Source organism: Babylonia areolata, chromosome 3 (genome assembly GCF_041734735.1).
Source record: "Babylonia areolata isolate BAREFJ2019XMU chromosome 3, ASM4173473v1, whole genome shotgun sequence".
Classification (NCBI taxonomy): domain Eukaryota; kingdom Metazoa; phylum Mollusca; class Gastropoda; order Neogastropoda; family Buccinidae; genus Babylonia; species Babylonia areolata.
In genome coordinates this window covers 61,895,215-61,916,261 of record NC_134878.1, presented here as the reverse complement: position 1 = coordinate 61,916,261, position 21,047 = coordinate 61,895,215, and the positions used below count along the sequence as shown (strand labels likewise).

Below are 21,047 nucleotides of genomic sequence, written 5' to 3'. Positions count from 1 at the left end.
GCACTCTTCAACGAGAGCAAGAATGCAGCCTTGCTCTTGCGCTTCTTCCTGCACTTGCCTCACACTTTTGCACTCACACTCACGCAAGTCAAGTTTGTGTCACCCGTTAGGTATGTAAATCAGTGAGGACACATGAATGCTTGGCCCTGGTTCTGCAAGAACTATGTGGACTATGCTCTTTTCTTCTGTCGGAGGTGTCACTTTCAACAGAATGATTATATTCTAGGTTGTGTTTTTTTCACAACCAGAATCATAACACCCATTAAAATGAAAAATCCAGACAGCTTTGCAGCCTTGACACGATTCAGCTTTTGAAGATAGAATTTGAAGCAGTTCCTGTTGCCATTTTTACTTTGCCACAGATAGGTCAAGACTTTTTCCTTCGTCCTGACCAGATGGCAGCTTCATCAGCTTGCTTCAAATTGGAACAAGTTCAACATTTTTCAACACTAAGCGCAAGAGCAAACAACTCTGTCTGTAGGTGTGTCACACATAAAAAAAAAAATTAAAAAAAAATAGTGTAGACTGAGTGTAAGAACAAAGACTGGTTCAAAGTCTGTGAACACTCCTTAAATCTTTCCTGTTCTGTTCTTCAAGACCTAAGGTACCATATTCATACAGACTTCTGCTTAAAGACTGGTTCAAAGTCTGTGAACACTCCTTAAATCTTTCCTGTTCTGTTCTTCAAGACCTAAGGTACCACATTCATACAGACTTCTGCTTTTGTATTACAAAACAAAAAATGTGCATGAGGTCAACTGCATACATTAGAAAATGATACGAGGGTCATTCAATAAATAAGGTGAATTTTTCGGTATAAGGACTTCTAATACAGATAGAAGCTTACTTTAAAAAAATTTTTTTTGTTTTACTTCTTTTTCACATGGATTTAATTTGTTTAGCAGATTAAAAAAAACTTTGAGAGTTTTGGCGATTAACAAAGATGGCCGACCAAGAAGCATGCTCCAGTATTGAACAGCAGTCAGTTATCAAGTTTTTGGTTGCTGAAGGGTGCAAACCAGTTGAAATTCATAGGAGAATGTCAACTGTGTATGGTGCCACATGTTTCAGCCGAAAAAATGTCTACAAGTGGGCTAAATTGTTTAAAGAAGAACGGAGCAGTGTTGAGGATGAAGACAGGCCTGGAAGTGTTGTGAGCAACTGGCTGAGACATCAGTCCAAAGATTTTTACGCTGAGGGAATACGGAAGCTTGTGCACAGATGGGAAAAGTGTGTGACAGTGCTGGGAGACTACGCTGAAAAAAAAAAGAAAAAAAAGTAAGCTTCTATCTGTATTAGAAGTCGTTATACCGAAAAATTCACCTTATTTATTGAATGACCCTCGTATATAGTATGTCAAGAAATCAACATGTCAACTGCATTCAGCAGAAAGTGATAGACAAGAGCAACTTGAAGGTACACAACTTAAAGCAGCACTCAAGCCAAGAGGGGTTTCAGGCTGAGAAGAAAAAATTAAAGTTTTATTTACAATTTACCTGCGAACAAGCTTAACCCTTTCACCGCTGGAATCTTGATGAAGTGTGATTTGTGAGGCATAAACTGCAATTACTGCTTTTTGGTGTATTCTTCTCGAGTGGCGCAACTCATTTTACTGAACAAAAAATAATGCAACTCCAAGAGGAAGAAGTCCAAATTAAAGAATGGAAACTGACATCCTGACCTGCAAGTTAGTCTTACATCAGTGAGCTGACAGCCCTTCACTGATTAGCATGCTTGTCAGCAGCAGTTAAAGGGTTAAATAAATTTCCTGACCTTTTAAGTTTGTAGTGAGTATGTGTAAATATTTCTTTCTTTTCTTTTGGGGAAAGTGTGGTATATATGGGCAGAGAAAACTTGGCTTCCTCTATCGTGCAACAGACCATGGCGAGGAATGAAACTGGTCACTGCGTGCATGCCTGTGCAATGCAATAGTGACTTTTCCAAATGAAAGAATCCTCATAAAGTGTTTATTTTTCACAAAATCAAAGATTAACCCTTTGATTACTGATGACAAGCATCCTCATCTGTGAGGGGCTGTCTTTATTTGGACTTTTTCCTCGTGGGTTCGCACTGATTTTGTTACAAGATCAATGACACAACTTTACAGTACACAAAAAATAAGAAATGAAATTTAAATTAATGCCACACTGATCTCAACGTACTAATGCTCAGCATTTAAGGTGTCCATGCCTATCAATTAGTTCAAATGTTTGGGCATAGAATTCGGGTAAAACTGGAACATCTTTTTTTTTTTTCCTTTTTTTTTTTCTTTTTTAAATATATCAAAGGGAACTGCAGTCATGAACAAGCGCTGACACCCATGTCATCATCGTGAAAACAAAAACCACCAACAAAAAAATCACCTCCTGACATTTGTTTGGATTTTCTAAATATTATTCAATATTGTCATGCCAGTTTCACTGCTTGGCTGTGGTTCTGAAAGTGTAGCATTTTCATGTATTCTACAACCACAGAAACAAAACTGGTATAAAATCTTTTTTTTTTTTTTTTTTTTTTTAAAGTGCCAAACAAATGCCATAAGAGTAATTTTTGTTTTTTGTTGTCTGTAAAACAGCCATCAATCATAAGCACACACACACACACACACACACACACACAACCTTAGGTCGCTTTTGGCCAAGCCACCCAAACAACAGGACCATGTCATGATAGAACACACTGTAATTCAGCTCACAAACAGAAACCCGACACAAATGATGTTTATACTGATTATAAATTCTTTAAATATATTAATCTCCACGGCGGCTCAAAAAAAAAAAAGGGAAACAATGTATGTCTGCAATGGCTGTCATTTATACGCAGTTGGAAAATGTGTATTTCAACATAATTGCAATTGTGTAGCGCCCACCAGCCGTCAAACGAAACAAATGTATTTAATCACATTCCTGAGCACGATATATAAACTATCAGCTTGTTGTTAGCTCTGCTGTCTATCTGTACATGTGACATATTTACTGAATAAAAATTTTGTTTAAAAAAAAAAAAAAAAAAAAAAAAAAAAAAAAAAAAAAACGGACACAAACTGCTGCCACCCACCATGATGTTTTCCAGCAAGGCGATGGCCGTGTCTCTGGTCTCCCCTTTCTTCAGCAGCATCTCAATGATCTCCAACGGGTAGCTCTCTCCTGCCGCCACCACAAGCCGGCACAGGCTGCTCAACGTGTCCTTTCCAACACATAAACACATAATGCTAGTTTGTTGTTGGTTTTTGTGCCCTAGAGCCTGGGACATTTTCTTACCATTTCAGTGATGATAAATGGATGAATGATGAATGACATGGATACTTGTATTGTGCCTACTTTCAGTTGCAGACAAAGCTTTAATCGCTTTATAAATATGGGGTCATTTGCGCAACATGCTGCCTACCTGGGTAGAGCCAACTGACGGCTGCCATTGGGTGCTCATCATCAATTCCTGTGTCGTTCGATCAGATTTCTGACATGTACACATACACTCAGACACACATGTGACATTTTACATGTATGACCGTTTCCTTTATTTACCCCGCCATGTAGGCAGCCATACTCCATTTTCGGGGGTGTGCATGCTGGGTATGTTCTTGTTTCCATAACCCGCGGAACACTGACATAGATAACAGGATCTTTAACGTGGGTATTTGATCTTCCACTTGCGCATACACACTAAGGGGGTTCAGGCCCTAGTAGGTCTGCACATATGTTGACCTGGGAGATCGGAAAAAATGTCCACCCTTTACCCCACCAGGTAGCCATTACCGCAATTCGAACCCAGGACCCTCAGATTGAAAGTCCAACGTTGGTCAGAATAAACAATGTCTGATGTTTGTGAGACATGGCAGGAAAGAGAGAGGGGGTGGAGTGCTCAGAATGGGGTGAAAGCAGGGACTGATGTTGGTGAGAAAGGGATAAGACTCCGTTTCATTTTTGAAGTTGTCAAATACCAATTCCATCATACACCAATGTTTCAAAAGTACATGCAATGTTATAACTCACACATCTCATAATCAGTCTGGTAGGTTTTGAGCTTTGTTGCTGTGACTACAAATCTTTATTTATAGTTTTCAGGAAAAAATAAACATGATTTCGACACACACACAGAGCTGGAATTACGCCACAAAGGTCTTCACGGTCTTGACAGATGTACGCCTGTTTCAGTTTCGGTTTCTCAAGGACAAATCCATATATGCTACACCACATCTGCTAGGCAGATGCCTGACCTGCAGCCTAACCCAACATGCTTAGTCAGGCCTTGAGTGCATGCTTATATATTTGTGTACCCATCAGAGTGGATTTGTCATAACTATCAATAATACTGTAATCTTAAAAGCAAATCTTTTGATAACAAAAATACCCATTCCAGTCCATGAGTAATACATACATGTGAGAGTGTGTGTGTGAGTGTGAGCGTGTGTGCGTGCGTGTGCATGCGTATGTGAGTGTGTGAGTGTTTGTGTGTGTGTGTGTGTACCTCTGTGTTGTGTGTGTGTGTGTGTGTGTGTGTGTGTGTGTGTGTGTGTGTGTGTGTGTGTGTGTCTGTGTGTGTGTCTGTGTGTGCACGCATGCTTGCCTGTGTGCATGTGAATGTGAGTGTGTGTGCGCATGCTTGAGTGAATGCGAGCTTGCTTATGTGTGTGTGTGATAATGTGAATGAGTAAATGTGCGTGAGTGAGCATACCATATCTTTCTGAGCAAAAGCAACGACGGCCATCTCCCTCACTTCGTTCACATTCTGCAGCAGCCGAAGCACGGTGTGTGGACACCTGCAACAACAACACACAACATCCGTGGAAGCTGCGATACGTAGACTAGAAATGAGTGTGTGGAGGAGGGGGGTAGAGGAGCTGCAAGGTAATGTGTGTGTGTGTGTGTGTGTGTGTGTGTGTGTGTTGGAGCTCATGTACGTTTATATGTATTTGACTGTGCTTTCATATCTGTCAAACTGCATGTTTGGTGCATTTCTGTTATGCATGTGTGGGTGTATGTGTGAATGTGTGTCTTCATGTTTTACATTTATTCGCTTATTTATCACCATTGTTGTCTTATTTATTTTTTTTATTATTATCATCTTATTAGTATTACTATTATTATTACTACTACCTTTTTCTATATTATAATTATTATTCATTTATTTATTCATTTATGTAAGCTTATCTATTCTTTATTCCCCCGTTTTGGGGGTTTTTTTGGGTTTTTTTCTCAAGGCCTGACTAAGCGCGTTGGGTTACGCTGCTGGTCAGGCATCTGCTTGGCAGATGTGGTGTAGCGTATATGGTTTGTCCGAACGCAGGTGACGCCTCCTTGAGCTACTGAAACTGAAACACCACATTTGCCAGATGACAATAATAATAATAATAATAGGAAGAAGAAGGGTTCTTATAATGATAACAGAAGTAGTTGGTATGTGCTGTGTGAGGCTACTGCCCGAGCTTTGTAGCTGACAAGAGATATTTTGCATACATACTGTTTGTATAATCATTATGTTCAAACTCATGAATATTGATTTGTTTCTTGCTTTTTTCCATTTATGTTGTGATTTTATACATGTATATATATATATACAAATATATACACACACACATATAAAAATACACACACACACACACACAAAGACAGACACACACACACACACACACACACATACACACACACACACACACACAAAGACAGACACACACACACACACACACACACACACACACACACATACACACACACACACACACACACACACACACACAAAGACAGACACACACACACACACACACACACACATATAAAAATACACACACACACACACACAAAGACAGACACACACATATATATATACACACACACACACACACACACACAAATATCATCACTAAGAATGTAAATTGAAAAAAACGCAATTTTTATGAGTGTGAGTATATGTGTTTATGATTTGTGTGTGTAAGTGTGGGTGTGAGCGTGTATATATATATATACACACATGTGTGCACATACAGTGCATGCATGCTTTCTTGCTGAACTGTGCTAAAATCTAAAACAGACACACAAAAAAAGCCAACAACATGAACTGGAAGTGTATGAGCCTGCATGATTTGTGTGCAAATGGCATGCATCTCTTCATGTACACTGTGTGCATGCATGCTTTCCTACCAAACAACCAAACTAAGCACACCCCCCCCCCCCCCCCAAAAAAAAAACAAAAAAAACCCCACACCAAAAAACATAACAAACACGCACAAGAAAAAACCCCAAACAAGAGCTGAAACCTACTGCTTTATGAAGCTGCTGCCAAACAGCTTCACCACCACATCAACAGCCGCCTCAAACACGTCCACCGACTCCAGAGAAAGGAAAGCCATCTCCATCAGGGGCTTGACGGCTTCCAGCTCCATCCGGATGTCCAGCCAGCTTCCAAAGCAGGCGACGATTTGTCGCTGACACTGTGCAGGAGGTTCATCATCAGAGAGGAACAGCTCTTGCAGCCATTCCATCACTGTGGGAACACCGAAAACGATAACATCCTTTCAGATCTTTTTTTTTTTTTTCAAATCAACCCATTCTTCTTCTTCTTCTTCTTCTTCTGTGTTTGGGAGCTGCAACTCCCATGTTCGCTCGTATGCACACGAGTGGGCTTTTACGTGTATGACCGTTTTTACCCCCGCCATGTAGGCAGCCATACTCCATTTTCGGGGGGGGGTGTGCATGCTGGGTATGTACTTGTTTCCAAAACCCACCAACAATGGATTACAGGATCTTTAACGTGCGTATTTGATCTTCTGCTTGCGTACACACATGAAGGGGGTTCAGGCACAAGTCAGTCTGCGCGTATGTTGACCTGGGAGATCGGAAAAATCTCCACCCTTTACCCACCAGGCGCCGTTACCGAGATTTAAACCCAGGACCATCAGATTTAAAGTGCAACGCTTTATGCACTCAGCTACTGCGCCCGTCAACCCATTCAACTCTAGGAATTTACGGCCTCGGCAAGCTTCACTGTCATACTGATGAGGAAAAATGCAAATACTACACTGAAATCAACTGTTGGTTTTCTTCTTCCCAAAACTGACACAACTGGACACAGCTGGAAATACTGTAAAAGTTAGTTCCCTTTGCTTGCAGTTTATGCACATATAGGAACATGGAAACCATTTTAACCCCTAGGCTGCCTATATGACGAGATAACTCATCATGGCAAGCATGTACGCTTCGCTGCCACAATGACGAGATAACTCGTCATCGAAATATTCTGACTTTTCCCTGCTTTGCGTTCAGTTCGTTGACAAAAATGCTGGTAGCTTTAGCTTGGGGAATCTTTCTGGATTCTATTCATAGTCAGAGAACCCCATCTACGTCATGAGGCAGTCCATTATTTGAACGTTTTGGTTGGGTTTCTGTCCCAGTGTTTGTCTGGCTCCTCTCCTCGCTCGCTCAACAAAATGTCGGACTGACGCCGTGCTCAAGACATGCAATCGTAGCGAACTAAATCAACCAAGATTGCTTTCTTTTGCTGATGCTCAGAAAGAATTGAAGTGTAAACTCGAAGAAGACAGTCATGAACATTTATAGGACGATTTGATAGAAAACAAAGGGAGCAATCAAGAGAGTGGCCAAGATATGACTATCAGTGAGTGATGCCGGCTGTGCAAACCTTAGCAGACGACAGAAAGTGACTGAATTATCAGCAGGACAGTGTGAGCGATTTTCTTGGCACTCAGCCAACGCGGTCTGATGAGAACTGGATGAAGTGACCGTGTGAAAGGGGTGAAGAGGAGGGGGGGGTGGAGACTGAGCGGGCATGGCCTCTCATCCACATTATCACTTGGAGAAGTCACAATGCATTGTACATCTATCTCTTTTTTTTTCTTTTTTTTTTTATGTGGTTGTTCTAGTATGATTTTGTGTATGCAGATATCCATTTGTCAAGAAAATATGATATTTTAGTGCGAATTACCTAAGGTTAGTAATGAACAAGTTGAAAATGTGACAAAAAAACAAAACACTGATTTCAAAACAACAGCATGTCACTAAAAATATATAAAATGGGAAAACATCATGTGTTTTGTGTTCTTTATTCATTTACCTTCTATATACTTTTATGGGTCTTTCTCCAATAACAAAGAGCACAGAATTTTTTGAAAATTTATACTCGTTTTTTGTGGAAAAAAAAACCCTGGCAAATAGATTTCACTTAAATCTTATTTTCCTGGCAGCGAACGGGTTAATGAAACAAAATGTTGACGCCCGAGCAATGGCAGCGAATGCTCAGGTGCAGTGTTCAATGCAAGTGACAGGAAAAATTCAAAAAGAATAAAGATCAGAGTAGGAACGGAGAGAGACCTTGGAGGGAGATGTGTGCCGATGAGACATGAGAACCTGTACTTAATTCTCTGCTCTCCAGAAAGTCAGTGAAATCCTTTAATAAGAGGAGTACAATGCTAAGGCGTGGGTGCCTTCAAAACTAGTTTGATTGTTGGCAGCATTGTTGAAGAGGTTTGAGGTGCTTGCGTAGATAGCCAGAGAGGAGGGAACTGCAATAGTCTCATCTTCATAAAATACACGCACAAAGTAATGCTTTGTCGATGAACACAATGAACAGCATCCTGTTCAAGAGTCCCTCTCTCTAATCTTTCTCTCAGACAGATTCAGAAAGATCTTGGATGAAACAAAACACATACACTCACAAAATTCAGTAGAATATAGACTGAACAATAAAGAACAATGTACACGCTGCATGAACAGCACTTCTTCACACGCATCATACGTCTTGCCTTGACAAACTCCATACTGTCTCCATTATTGTCGTTAGTAGGGGGCTTAGTAGGTGGTGTCCTAAGTACGTTAAAACAGAACAGGCACCACTGAACACCACCGAAGTGACTCAGCAGCAGTGCAGGGTCTCCTCCTCTGGTGTGTGGCCTCCTGGCAACCTTACATCGATGGTTCCCTGTGGACTGCCGACGCTGGAACTGCAACGGACGAACCCGGTGTGTGGCCGTGTATGGGGGGATCTAAATGAGCGGCGTGGGAGTAATGCCACTAAAACGGTGCAGATGATGGGTAAAAAAAAAAAAAAAAAAAAAAAAAAAAAAAAATCCATACTGACACTGATCGGTGCATGTTTCTACTCTCACATGATCCCGGATTATTCTGCCGCTGTGAGAGATACAAATGAAGGGGAGGCTGCTCTGGATAAACTGGAGGGGAAGAAACTACTCCAGATAAACACGAAGGGAAACCACTCTAGTAAAACGCGTGAAGAGAGACTTCTCTGGAACCATGCCTGAGCACACTCACCCTGAGGAGCTCCTTTCTGCAGTTCTCCGTTGATCTCCAGTCTCTTCATCTTCACCAGCTTCATGTCTCTGTACTGCACACACACACACACACACACACACACACACATGTGCACCATGTGCACACATACACACATACGCGCACGCACACACACACGCGCATGCGCCCACACACACAAATATATATGTATTCACTGTAAAACCACAATAGTAAAAAAAAAAATAATAAAAAACACCCAAAAACATTAAAAGTCCAAGCCTTTTGTGGCTATCAGGACTGAACTCATACTGACTGTGTCCAGGGCTCAGCACTGGACGGTGGGGACCAATCCTCTCCTGCCGCTTGAACCCTCCCCAACCGGTCAGATACCCATTCACACCTGGGTGGAGTGAGGAAAAAGGAAATTTTCTATCTAAAAGGAAATTTTCTATCAAAAATTACGTTTAAATAACATACTTACCGTGACCCAACTAGTGCAGACTCCGGCAGGGGTCTGACATTCCTGTGCTGTGCAAACTACTATCCGCCTATGCGGAGCAGACGAAACTACGGCCGATAACCTCCCGGAAGTAGGTAACCTCCCCTTTGTCCTTATCGTGACCCAACTAGTGCAGACTCCGGCAGGGGTCTGACATCCCTGTCCTGTGCAAACTACTATCCGCCTATGCGGTGAAAAACGAAAGCAACTACGGCCGATAACCTCCCGGAAGTAGGTAACCTCCCCTTTGTCCCGCTAGCTAGCTAGCGCCCTCTTTTGACAGCAGCCATCATGACTCCTGTTCCTGTGCTCTTCATACGGCTAAGTTTTTTTTTCGTATTTTCTGCCTGTCTGTCAATTCTCTGGCGTTCTTGTTTTTTGTCAAATTATGTCTCCAACCAGGTCACATAATTATGTAGCTCGATGAAGTGCCTTTCCCAAGGACACAACACCATGCCTAAACTGGGCCTTGAACACTGATCACAGGATCAGAAGTCCAAGACAGAACTGCCTAACTAATTTGGCCGAACTAATCAGCCGTATGATAGGCAATAACAACAACAAAAATTTCATCAACATCCTATGGATTATGTAACTTGCTGTCGCAAATCAAAGAGCTCTCGAGAACGAACCATCAGGAGGAAATACCACGGAAAAAAACTCTCCACAGCGATCTACCTGCAACGCATGCTGGAACTTTTCCAACTGGTCAGGAATCAGAATGGAGATACCCCAAAAAGATGACCAGCTATTTTCAACATAAAGAAACCAGCTACATAACTATGCTCCAGTCATCCAAGTCACAATCACACCATGGTACACAACGTTTCTGCCGCAGTAAATCTCCTAAGGATTACAGCTCATGCAAACACCATCAGGAAACTGATATGTGGTCTTTTTTTGGTCTTTTTTTGTTTGTTTGTTTGTTTGTTTTTGAGACTTTGTTGCTGACAGCTGGATCATATCATAGCTGAACAAGAGAGGCAAGGCCTTCAAGACTCACTTGTGATACACTTAAAAACAAAATCCAAGCTTTTCATGTATTGAGTATAATTTCAAAATGTAATGTTTAAGATGAGAAAGATCAGTTTAAAGCAAATTAAGTCCCCTAGCATTAATTACAGAGTAATTTCCCTTTTTTACTATCTGCACCAAAACGTTTGCAAAATAAATAAAACTTCCATGCTTAGCAAAAGAAGTTCCTGTTTGAACAAAAAATGATAATGACTGCTCTTGTTGTTGGGTCAGAATACCAGATCAAAGTGGCAAGTTCAGAGAATACAAAAAATATAAATATAACAGTAAATGCAGTTTGCATATAATTAGGCTTCATTTTTTATTTTTTTGTGCCCATCCCAGAGGTGCAATATTGTTTTAAACAAGATGACTGGAAAGAACTGAATTTTTCCTATTTTTATGCCTAATTTGGTGTCAACTGACAAAGTAGTTGCAGAGAAAATGCCAATGTTAAAGTTTACCACGGACACACAGACACACGGACACACACACACACACACAGAGACAACCGAACACCAGGTTAAAACACAGACTCACTTTGTTTACACAAGTGAGTCAAAAATGTAAAATATGATCATGCAGCACTTGGAAAAAACGACAACAACAACAACAAAAACAGGAAAAGAAAATAATGCATAAGTACACAAGTCACATTCATGCACATAAACCCAGGACATGCCTCTGACACTGACCACTGTGTCCATTTTTCAACAGAAAAAAAACCCCAAACAATCCTGAACATAAACATAATAATACACAATTCACAAAATTATGTACAATAACAGGCACACAAAACCAAACTTTGCAAACAAGCACCTAACACATACAATCTGCACAAAAAAAAACAACGAATACAGTAAAAATGCTAAATTATCAAGTCCAGAAAAAGACCAAAAAATATCTAAGGCTCTTTAGAAAGGTCAAAAAAAAAAGAAAAAAGAAACAGATGGAAAAAAAAAAAAAAAAAAAAAAAAAAAAAAAAAAAAAAAGACTGGACCAGCAAGGCAGAAAAATGTGAAAGGAAGAGTTGACAGAAAGAAAAGACCTGAAACAAAGACAGCAACAAGAAAAGAGGAAAGTTCTAGCATGTGCCAGTTGTACATGCATGCACGGTGTATGTGTGTGAGCGTGCGTGTGTGGCGTGTGTGTGTGTGTGTGTGTGTGTGTGTGTATGTGTGTGTATGTGTGTGTGTGTGTATGTATGTGTGTGTGTGTGTATGTGTGTGTGTGTGTGTGTATGTGTGTGTGTGTATGTGTGTGTGTGTGTGTGTGTGTGTGTGTGTGTGTGTGTGTGTGTGTGTGTGTGTGTGTGTGTGTGTGTGTGTGTGTGTGTACATGTGTGCGTGTGTGTATGTGTGCGCGCGCGCGCGTGTGTGTGTATGTGTGTGCGTGCGTGCATGACTGAAACTGAAATGAACGATACATCAAAAGAACGCCGAGTGTCAAAAGGAAGCTGTCAGCCAGCTCACAACCCAAGAACGCAACCTGCTATGCAAATGACTGTGTTAAGTAAAGTGCTTGGAGCTTGGTCTCTGACTTGAGGATAGGTGTAAATATAAGTGACCATACCAATCAATCAGTCAATCATTCAATTCAAACACTCATACTGACCTCTTCTGGTAGCATAGTCAGCATTTCCAGCTGTCTGCAGTCGAGTTCAAACGTCTGTCAACAGCAAAAAGTCAACACCACGCTTCAGTGCTGCTCCACTCGGTAACCATTTCAACACACACATATATACATGCTGCGGCAGTTCTGCACAATCCGTTTACAAGGCAGGATTATTTCAAGGTTGTTGTTTTTTTCTCAGAGCAGACCAGAAAAATTAGGCTTTACTGAAACAGAGAGAGTGAGAGTGTGAGAGAGAGAGAGAGAGAGAGAGACATGGAGAATCTTAGAGAATGTTTTATACATCACAGAACTATAACACCCAAGAACTGTATCTTAAGATCTTCCTGTGCCAATGTAGTAATAACACAAACCTGTAAACACACACACACACGCGTGCGCGCGCGTGCTCACACACACAAACACGTAAGTATACATATGCACACACCCACACCCACACTTCAGATTCACAACACATTGATCTCATTGCTCCCAGGTTCAGCAGTCACGGGGTTAAAAAGAAAAAGAAACAAAACAGAACCTGACCTGCGAATCGCTCTTCTCTGTAGCGGAGTAAAAACTCAAGATGTAAGACACAGGGCTTGGAGCTGATGTGGACGACGCTCTCTGCTGGATCGCTGCTGCCGCCACCTGTAGAAAGACAGCAGTCAGCACTTTTGCTTACGTCTCACTCCACACATCTCAGGACAATAAAACAACACAGCCTCAAAACAATGTCAAGAATATTAAAAAAACAAACAAACAAAAAATGGTAGAGGGGTGTGTGTGGGGGGAGGGGGGGGGGGGCGCTAGCAAAAAAAAAATATTACGAAAAAGATTTCACCATGGTCTTTGGGGGTTTTGTGTGTACATGTGTTTAAACAGGGAGGCACGGACCGAGACGTCACAGCCAGAATCGGCAAGGCAAGAACAGCTTTCATCATGCTCAAGAACATCTGGGCATCTGAAGCAATCAGTATGAAAACCAAACTCTGCATCTCCAATGTGAAGTCAATTCTGCTCTACGGATGCGAGACATGGCGGACCACACAGACAATGCAGCAGAAGATTCAGACATTCTTCAACACCTGTCTGAGGCGCATCTACAAGATCCGATGGCAGGAGAAGATCTGAAACGAAGATCTGTGGGAGCGAGCAGGACAGGAACCAGTGGCCAAGCAGATACTGCGGAGGAAGTGGGGCTGGATCGGACACACCCTCAGGAAGCCAGCGTCCAGCATCACACGCCAAGCCCTGACCTGGAACCCGCAGGGAAAGAGGAAGAGAGGCCGGTCTTGCAACAGCTGGAGGCGAGATACCGAGGCAGAGCTGAAGCAGCAAGGGACCAACTGGACTGGAATGGCCAGAACAGCCCAGAACAGAGTGCGATGGCGAGGGGTCGTCGATAACCTATGCCCCACCAGGAGCGATGGGCAAAATGAATGAATGAATGCTCATGCTGACTAAGTCAGGTTAGCAAACAAATATGATCAAAAAAGAATCCACTGCACGCTTTTTGGGTGTTGTGTGCTCATGTATCTATGTGCAGGCATGCGCATGTGTGTGTTGGTTTTCTGAAACAAGTACGGATAAATTAGGATGGTAGGCATGTGTGTTGTGATCACTGCAAGAAAGTTGTGTTTCTCTGCTTGTCAAGTATCAAACAAACCATTCCAAGATGTCCACAGTCCTTTTGATCCTATCAATGAAGAAAATAGTCACTGACAATTGAGGCAATCATGCGTATAGTTTTCAAATTGTCTGAAAATTTCCTGTTTAAAAACCTTCCAGGTGAGGAGGGTGACACAAGCTGCCATCCTGGCAGTGCTGAAAGGGTTAAGTGGTATCAGACTAATAGGTGTAAAGTGCTGGCAGTGCTGAAAGGGTTAAGTGGTATCAGACTAATAGGTGTAAAGTGCTGGCAGTGCTGAAAGGGTTAAGTGGTATCAGACTAATAGGTGTAAAGTGCTGGCAGTGCTGAAAGGGTTAAGTGGTATCAGACTAATAGGTGTAAAGTGCTGGCAGTGCTGAAAGGGTTAAGTGGTATCAGACTAACAGGTGTAAAGTGCTGGCAGTGCTGAAAGGGTTAAGTGGTATCAGACTAATTGGTGTAAAGTGCTGGCAGTGCTGAAAGGGTTAAGTGATATCAGACTAATAGGTGTAAAGTGCTGGCAGTGCTGAAAGGGTTAAGTGGTATCAGACTAATTGGTGTAAAGTGCTGGCAGTGCTGAAAGGGTTAAGTGGTATCAGACTAATAGGTGTAAAGTGCTGGCAGTGCTGAAAGGGTTAAGTGGTATCAGACTAATAGGTGTAAAGTGCTGGCAGTGCTGAAAGGGTTAAGTGGTATCAGACTAATAGGTGTAAAGTGCTGGCAGTGCTGAAAGGGTTAAGTGGTATCAGACTAATAGGTGTAAAGTGCTGACTGCTGAAAGGGTTAAGTGGTATCAGACTAATAGGTGTAAAGTGCTGGCAGTGCTGAAAGGGTCAAGTGGTATCAGACTAACAGGTGTAAAGTGCTGGCAGTGCTGAAAGGGTTAAGCGGTATCAGACTAATAGGTGCAAAGTGCTGGCAGTGCTGAAAGGGTTAAGTGGTATCAGACTAATAGGTGTAAAGTGCTGGCAGTGCTGAAGGGGTCAAGTGGTATCAGACTGATAGGTGTACTGTAAAGTGCTGGCAGTGCTGAAAGGGCAAACAGTTATCAGACTAACATAACAAGACAGGTGACAAGACTGACCACTTGACACAGCTTTGTGACGACACATCTGTTGAAAGCAGCACTCTGCACTAGTCGGGCCCTCAGCTCCAGCCTCAGCTGCTCATGCTGGGCCGGCTCCAACTCGTTCCTGTCCACACAGACAGACACACACACACATACATCATACATGTACAAAACAGACAGGAACATGCACATATGCACACACGGATGTATTTTACTGACTTGATATTTGTTTTTCCTTTTACTCATACACACACACACACATACACGCACACACAAACATGCACACATACACACACACACACACACAAACACATACACGCATACACTAACACAAACACACACACACACGCAAACACACACACACACACAAACACATACACGCACACACACACACACACACACAACACACACACACACACACAGTCTCTCTCCAACACTCCTGTACCACTCACCAATCATAGCTAACTTTGGCATGAAGACACCTGGCACCCATGAACTGAACCTCAACTGGCTGTTTCAAACAAAAGCAACGAAAAAATCTCCAATGAAGACTTGGAAACCAAATGTGTACATACATTCTTTTAATTTTTTCAAGACATATAAACATTTCTCTCAAATATGATGATAGTTAATTTCTATCCTAAGCGCATATGGAGGCAAACCATTAGGACTGGCTAGAAATTAAAAGTGTCATCTATCTCACCAAGAAGAGTTACAACAATAAAATTATTTGCTTTGTCTCAGCACAAGATTCAGCATTATATAAATACATAACTTACAAAGTAACCCTTAATCTGAAAACATGAAACACAAAGCTAATCAAGACTATGACATGCACAGTATGATAAACACCAAAAACCAATAATATGAAGAATCTTTTTCTTTTTTCTTCTTTTTTTTAATGTATCAGGAAAGACACACAAAAAATACCACTGTCCAGCCATTAGAGGAGCACAATAAAACCAAACTGAAAGAATGACTTACAAGTGTGGAAAACTGGTTCAAGTTTACCAAAAGTAGCCTTGTCGGGTTCCGTATGAATTCTTTATCTAAATTTTGTTTCTCTTTACAATGTAAAATTCGCAGAGCATGGTGCATACACTCTTTTAAAAAATCCACATTACTATGTACTGAATACAGTTTATTACGCTCCTTGTAAAACACATAAACACACAGACACACACTGGCATGAAGTGGATGAACTGGCGTGAAAAGATTTCCAAACTGGTACTCAGCTCTGGTCACCACAATCACTCATTCACAGACTGCAAGTGGGCTTATATTTATGTGTGTGACAGAGATCAGGTTGGGTTCAATAGACAATAGGTCATACGACCGGAAGAACATAAAATCAATAGGTCATTTTGAAAATCAATAGGTCAAATATCACCCGTCCCGGGCTTTTTCAAACTTTAATAATGCACAAATGAAAGGAATTGTAAACTGAAAGCAGAAGTCTACTTTCAGTTTTCCCGGAACTGCACTCGGTTAATGTAAAAAGTGGGAACGCCAATTCTTCTCGCCGAAGCTCGCGAAAGGCAGCGATAAAGATTCGTTTCGGATTTCGTTTCGTCACGGATCCGTATTTTAATAAACCAGTTTATAGTCATTTCCTGTAGGAGCACACGACAAAGCGATCGCGATCGTTAAAGAGAGAGAGAGAGAGAGAGAGAGAGAGATGGTTACTTTGGTTGACCGACTGGTCATAAAAACAATAAGTCATGTGACCTGGCAACTTGAAAAACAATAGGTCATTTCAAAATTAAATGCGTCAATGACCGATGACCGATGTCGAACCTGATCCCTGGTGTGAACTTTTATTCCCCTCGCAACTCAGGCAGCCACACTCCACCTGGGGAGTGGGAACAGGGGGGGGGGGTGCAGGGGGGGGGGAGGGTGCTGACCAAACAATGCAAACCACACTACACAGGAAAAAAAAACAACTGTCAAGGGCCACCACACCTTTTCAGGACTGATCAGTTGCCAGCTGAAGGTCCATGCAGCTGGGGAGGACACGGCCTGGGTCAGGAATTCCTGCTGGTGTGAATCCGGTCCTGAAGCGTTGTGGCTGTACATCTGCACTATTGCCTGAGAAAAAAAAAAAACAAACATCCAACAGCACAAGCTGGAAAATGCTGGCATGAAATATGAAAGAGCTTTATCTTCTTGCCAAGGTGGTGTTTTGGGGATTGTTTGTTTTTGGGTTGTTTTTTTTCTATCTTAAATTCTCTGGTGAAAAGAAATGATGATACCCTAGTACTGATTACAAAAACAACAACAACAACAACAACAACAACTGTCTTGCAATGGCTACCTAAAGCTAAAAAAACCACAGTGTGTTTGTGTGTGTGTGTGTGTGCATTCTTGTTTCAACATACCATCACAACAGTTTGATTGATAAATATACCATCCAGTACTTTCTTTTGTGATAAATTACAACCAATGTAACATATTCACCACAATCTTCATAATTTCTTCTCCATCTTTTGTTTTATCTCTAGATACATTAAAAAGCAGTAAAATGGGTCAAAGATCTGAGTCAGTGAGTGCCTTAAATCCAAACATAATGCCGTTCATGTCCTGTAATAAGCTTTATAATAAGACCTTTACAAAATTACATAATGATAACGTAAAATAGTCAAATGTTAAATAATGGGTTTTTATATCCATGACCATAAAAGCTTGTGCCACATACCTGTTCCACAGAAGAAGCAGTAAACTCTCCCTCTAGTGTGGGTGGGGAATCTTCCTCCATCGTCACTGTCTCTGGATTATCCAAAAGCTAAAAACAGAACACAAATATGTTAATCAATAATCCTTTATATTTCAAGATATGTGTATATAAAATGTACAGGTCTATAAAATACTTCTGTTATATTTTTTCTTATCATTATCAAACATTATCATTAAACATGCATATTATATCATTATCCACAATGCATGCTGTCAAACTAAAGGTTCTCTGATGACTATCTGAGTTATCCATCTCTTCAGTTTTAGATCCAATAAATGCAATGTCTGGATGCTTTGGCTGCTGTTTTACTCGTTTACTAGTAAAGTAGTTCACTTGTTTAGTGTCCAAAACTGAGCCACTGGTTCCAGTTTCTGATTGATCAGAGATACATTCGGCTATTTGCGAACTTATAAATTCATATAACATAAAAACAAAAGGACAAGTTTATAAAATAAAAGGGTACATTTAAAAATTAGTTTTATTAAGTTCTTTAATAATTATAATACACGTAAATGTATAGTGTTGTCTTTTTTTTGTCTTTTTTTTTTTTTTTTGGACTCATGTTAATTAAACAAGTAGACTTATATATCTTTCAGTGTGTGTGTGTGTGTGTGTGTGTGTGTGTGTGTGTGTGTGTGTGTGTGTGTGTGTGTGTGTGTGTGTGTGACACACACACAGAGTGACAGAGACAGAGACTAAGAGAGACAGAGAGGGGGGAGAGATGGGGAGAGAGACAGACAGATAGACTGACATACACAGATAGAGACAGACAGACAGAGACAGAGAGAGAGCTGAACTGAAATGAAATAAATAAAATTTTCTGAGGGTAATAGAGTAAGAAAGACAATGGGTTTTTTTTTCCATCCAGCACCTGAAAAGTAAACAACGAAAGAATAAAAATGAAATCATCATATCAATGCAGCATGTGCATTATAAACCATGGATATGTGAACAATGATTTAACATTTACAATACTACATTGCTAAGGAAAAATTAGAGGACAGAGAATTGAGGAGAGAACTAGGGAGGGAGGGAAGAAGAGAGACAGAGAGAAAGTCTGAGAGAAAGAGAGGGGGGGGGGGGGTGGGGGGGGGGGGCAAGACATCTTTTTGTGTTCTTTTTGTGTATTTTTGTTTTGTTTTATGCAAGACATGAAAATTGATACTTTGTCAAGATAATGATCAGGCACCAAATGTTGAATATGAGAAAGCATGCACGCATAAAAAAAAACTTTTTTTTTTTTTTTCTTTTTTTTTTCAATAATGCCATTCCAAGAGTTGTAGAAGCAAGAACTTGAGAAAGAGAGAGAGAGGGAGAGACACAGACAGAGACAGAGGGGCTAAGACAGAGAACATGTCATCCACAAGTAATTCAAACATGCATGTTCATTTAATAACAATAAATGAATACAAAGATGTGTGCAGAGAGAGAGAGAGTAGCTGTGTGTGAATTTGTGTTAATAACAGTATAGCTGATCAATTCAAGTATCATTATCAAATTACAAATTGATCAAAGACACAGTTACATGCGTGTGTCTTGGTGGTTCTGCTATGAAGTGCATGCTGTTCCGTGCAACTTAGCTCGTGTGGGAAGTGTCTGTGTGTGTGCATGTGTGCGTGCATGTGCATGTGCATGTGCACGTGTGTGTGGGTGTGTGTGTGTGGGGGTGTGTGTGTGTGTGGACAATGACCCTTTTCACTCATCGAAAATAAAGACACACGTTTCCATAAAGACACACTCGAACTGAAACACCATGCACAAATGACCGAGTCATAACAAAATCAGTACCCTGTTTCACACCAGAAGTACACTGAATATAATCGGATATATCACCTCCACACCCAACCCTAGTTTTCCACGAATACCAACTTTTAAAAGAATAGGCCAAAGAATACTTCTGTTAATAGAATCAAAAGCTTTTTCAAAATCAATGAATGTGACAGACAATTTACAGCTGAGAGAAAACTGTTTCTGCACAAAAACCATCAAAGTAAACATATGATCTGTTGTAGAATAGTTACACTTAAATCCTGCTTGGTAGTCGCCAGTAAGATTACTTTCTTCAACCCATTTTTGCAATCTATGGTTTATAACAGTACTATACAGCTTTCTACTTATATCACACAGTGAAATCCCTCTATAATTATCAGGGTTATTCACCATTTTTATAAAGTGGCAAAACAATAGACTCAGCCCAGTCTTCTGGATAAATTCCTCTATCAAAAAGAGAATTTTGAAAAGTTAAGAAAAAATGCAAAATCAATTCTATTTTACATGCATTCTTGAACAGTTCTCAAATAATGCAATCTGGCCCTGCAGCCTTACGATTTTTTCCTTAAAGCAAACAATACCTCTTCTTTTGAAATTAGACGGTTTAGACTAATTAGTAATTTCCTCTTCTTCTTCATTCTCAAGTTGCTATATATTATCCAAACAGATGTCATTAGTTAAGAGTGCCTTAAAATGGTTAAATCAAGTTTCGATACCTGATATTGTTAGTTGCTGCTTTTCTTTTCATTGATATCTTGTGTACAGTGTTCCAAAATTCTTTCGGATTTCTTTTTAACGTTATTATATTAACTCTGTCAACAATACATTGTTAAACTGCTTTCTTTTTTACTCTTTTGCAAATGCTTACTCTCGTCTAGCTCTACAAAACAGCCACCATCATCCTTGTCCGATGTATGTCGAAATCTACTGAGTAGTCTACGAACGTTTTTTTTTACGGAAACACGGCACGGTATCATACCAGTCTTTAGTTTTCCAATCCTTCTTATAATGTACCTGTTTCTTCATACAAATCGCAGCATCTTTTATACATGTATCAAATACTTTCAATGCACGATACTCACGGAAAGAATAAATAGATAAAATCAAGACAACGCGTGCTACTGTGCCACAGTTTGGGTGTGACGCCTGTTCGGACTTTCCTCCACACGTGCGGACTTATATTTTTTTTAATGCGCCCGTGTTTGGGAGCACTAATCAGAGCTTGTTTTTATTCCGGTAAAAGGGTATTTTAATCTGTCTTTTGAACCAAAACTTCTCGAATTTCGAATATTGTTTGCATGATGTTCGAAGATAACGATGGCTTCAAGAGTCTGATGGAAGAATGGTGGCTGTGGGTCCGTAGATGACTGGTTAGGTGGGACACAAGTGAGTGGGTGCTGTTGTGGCAGTTGATACTGCTCTTGGGCCTTGCGCACAGC

General features: G+C 40.8%; 1 protein-coding gene across 1 annotated transcript in view; it reads right to left on the bottom strand.

The window, feature by feature from the left end:
• Positions 1 to 20,823, bottom strand: part of LOC143280179 (importin-13-like) — a 49,454-nt gene extending 28,631 nt beyond the window's left edge. The window contains exons 1-11 of the mRNA XM_076584779.1: positions 20,691 to 20,823; positions 17,800 to 17,886; positions 17,067 to 17,192; positions 15,557 to 15,615; positions 15,120 to 15,228; positions 12,931 to 13,035; positions 12,388 to 12,441; positions 9,282 to 9,354; positions 6,258 to 6,480; positions 4,675 to 4,759; positions 3,058 to 3,186 (exon numbers count right to left, since the gene is read on the bottom strand). Of these exons, the coding sequence (XP_076440894.1) occupies positions 3,058 to 3,186; positions 4,675 to 4,759; positions 6,258 to 6,480; positions 9,282 to 9,354; positions 12,388 to 12,441; positions 12,931 to 13,035; positions 15,120 to 15,228; positions 15,557 to 15,615; positions 17,067 to 17,192; positions 17,800 to 17,859 (1,023 nt within the window). The 5' untranslated portion in view covers positions 17,860 to 17,886; positions 20,691 to 20,823. The remainder of the gene's footprint in view (positions 1 to 3,057; positions 3,187 to 4,674; positions 4,760 to 6,257; positions 6,481 to 9,281; positions 9,355 to 12,387; positions 12,442 to 12,930; positions 13,036 to 15,119; positions 15,229 to 15,556; positions 15,616 to 17,066; positions 17,193 to 17,799; positions 17,887 to 20,690) is intronic.
• Positions 20,824 to 21,047: the final 224 nt, after the last annotated feature.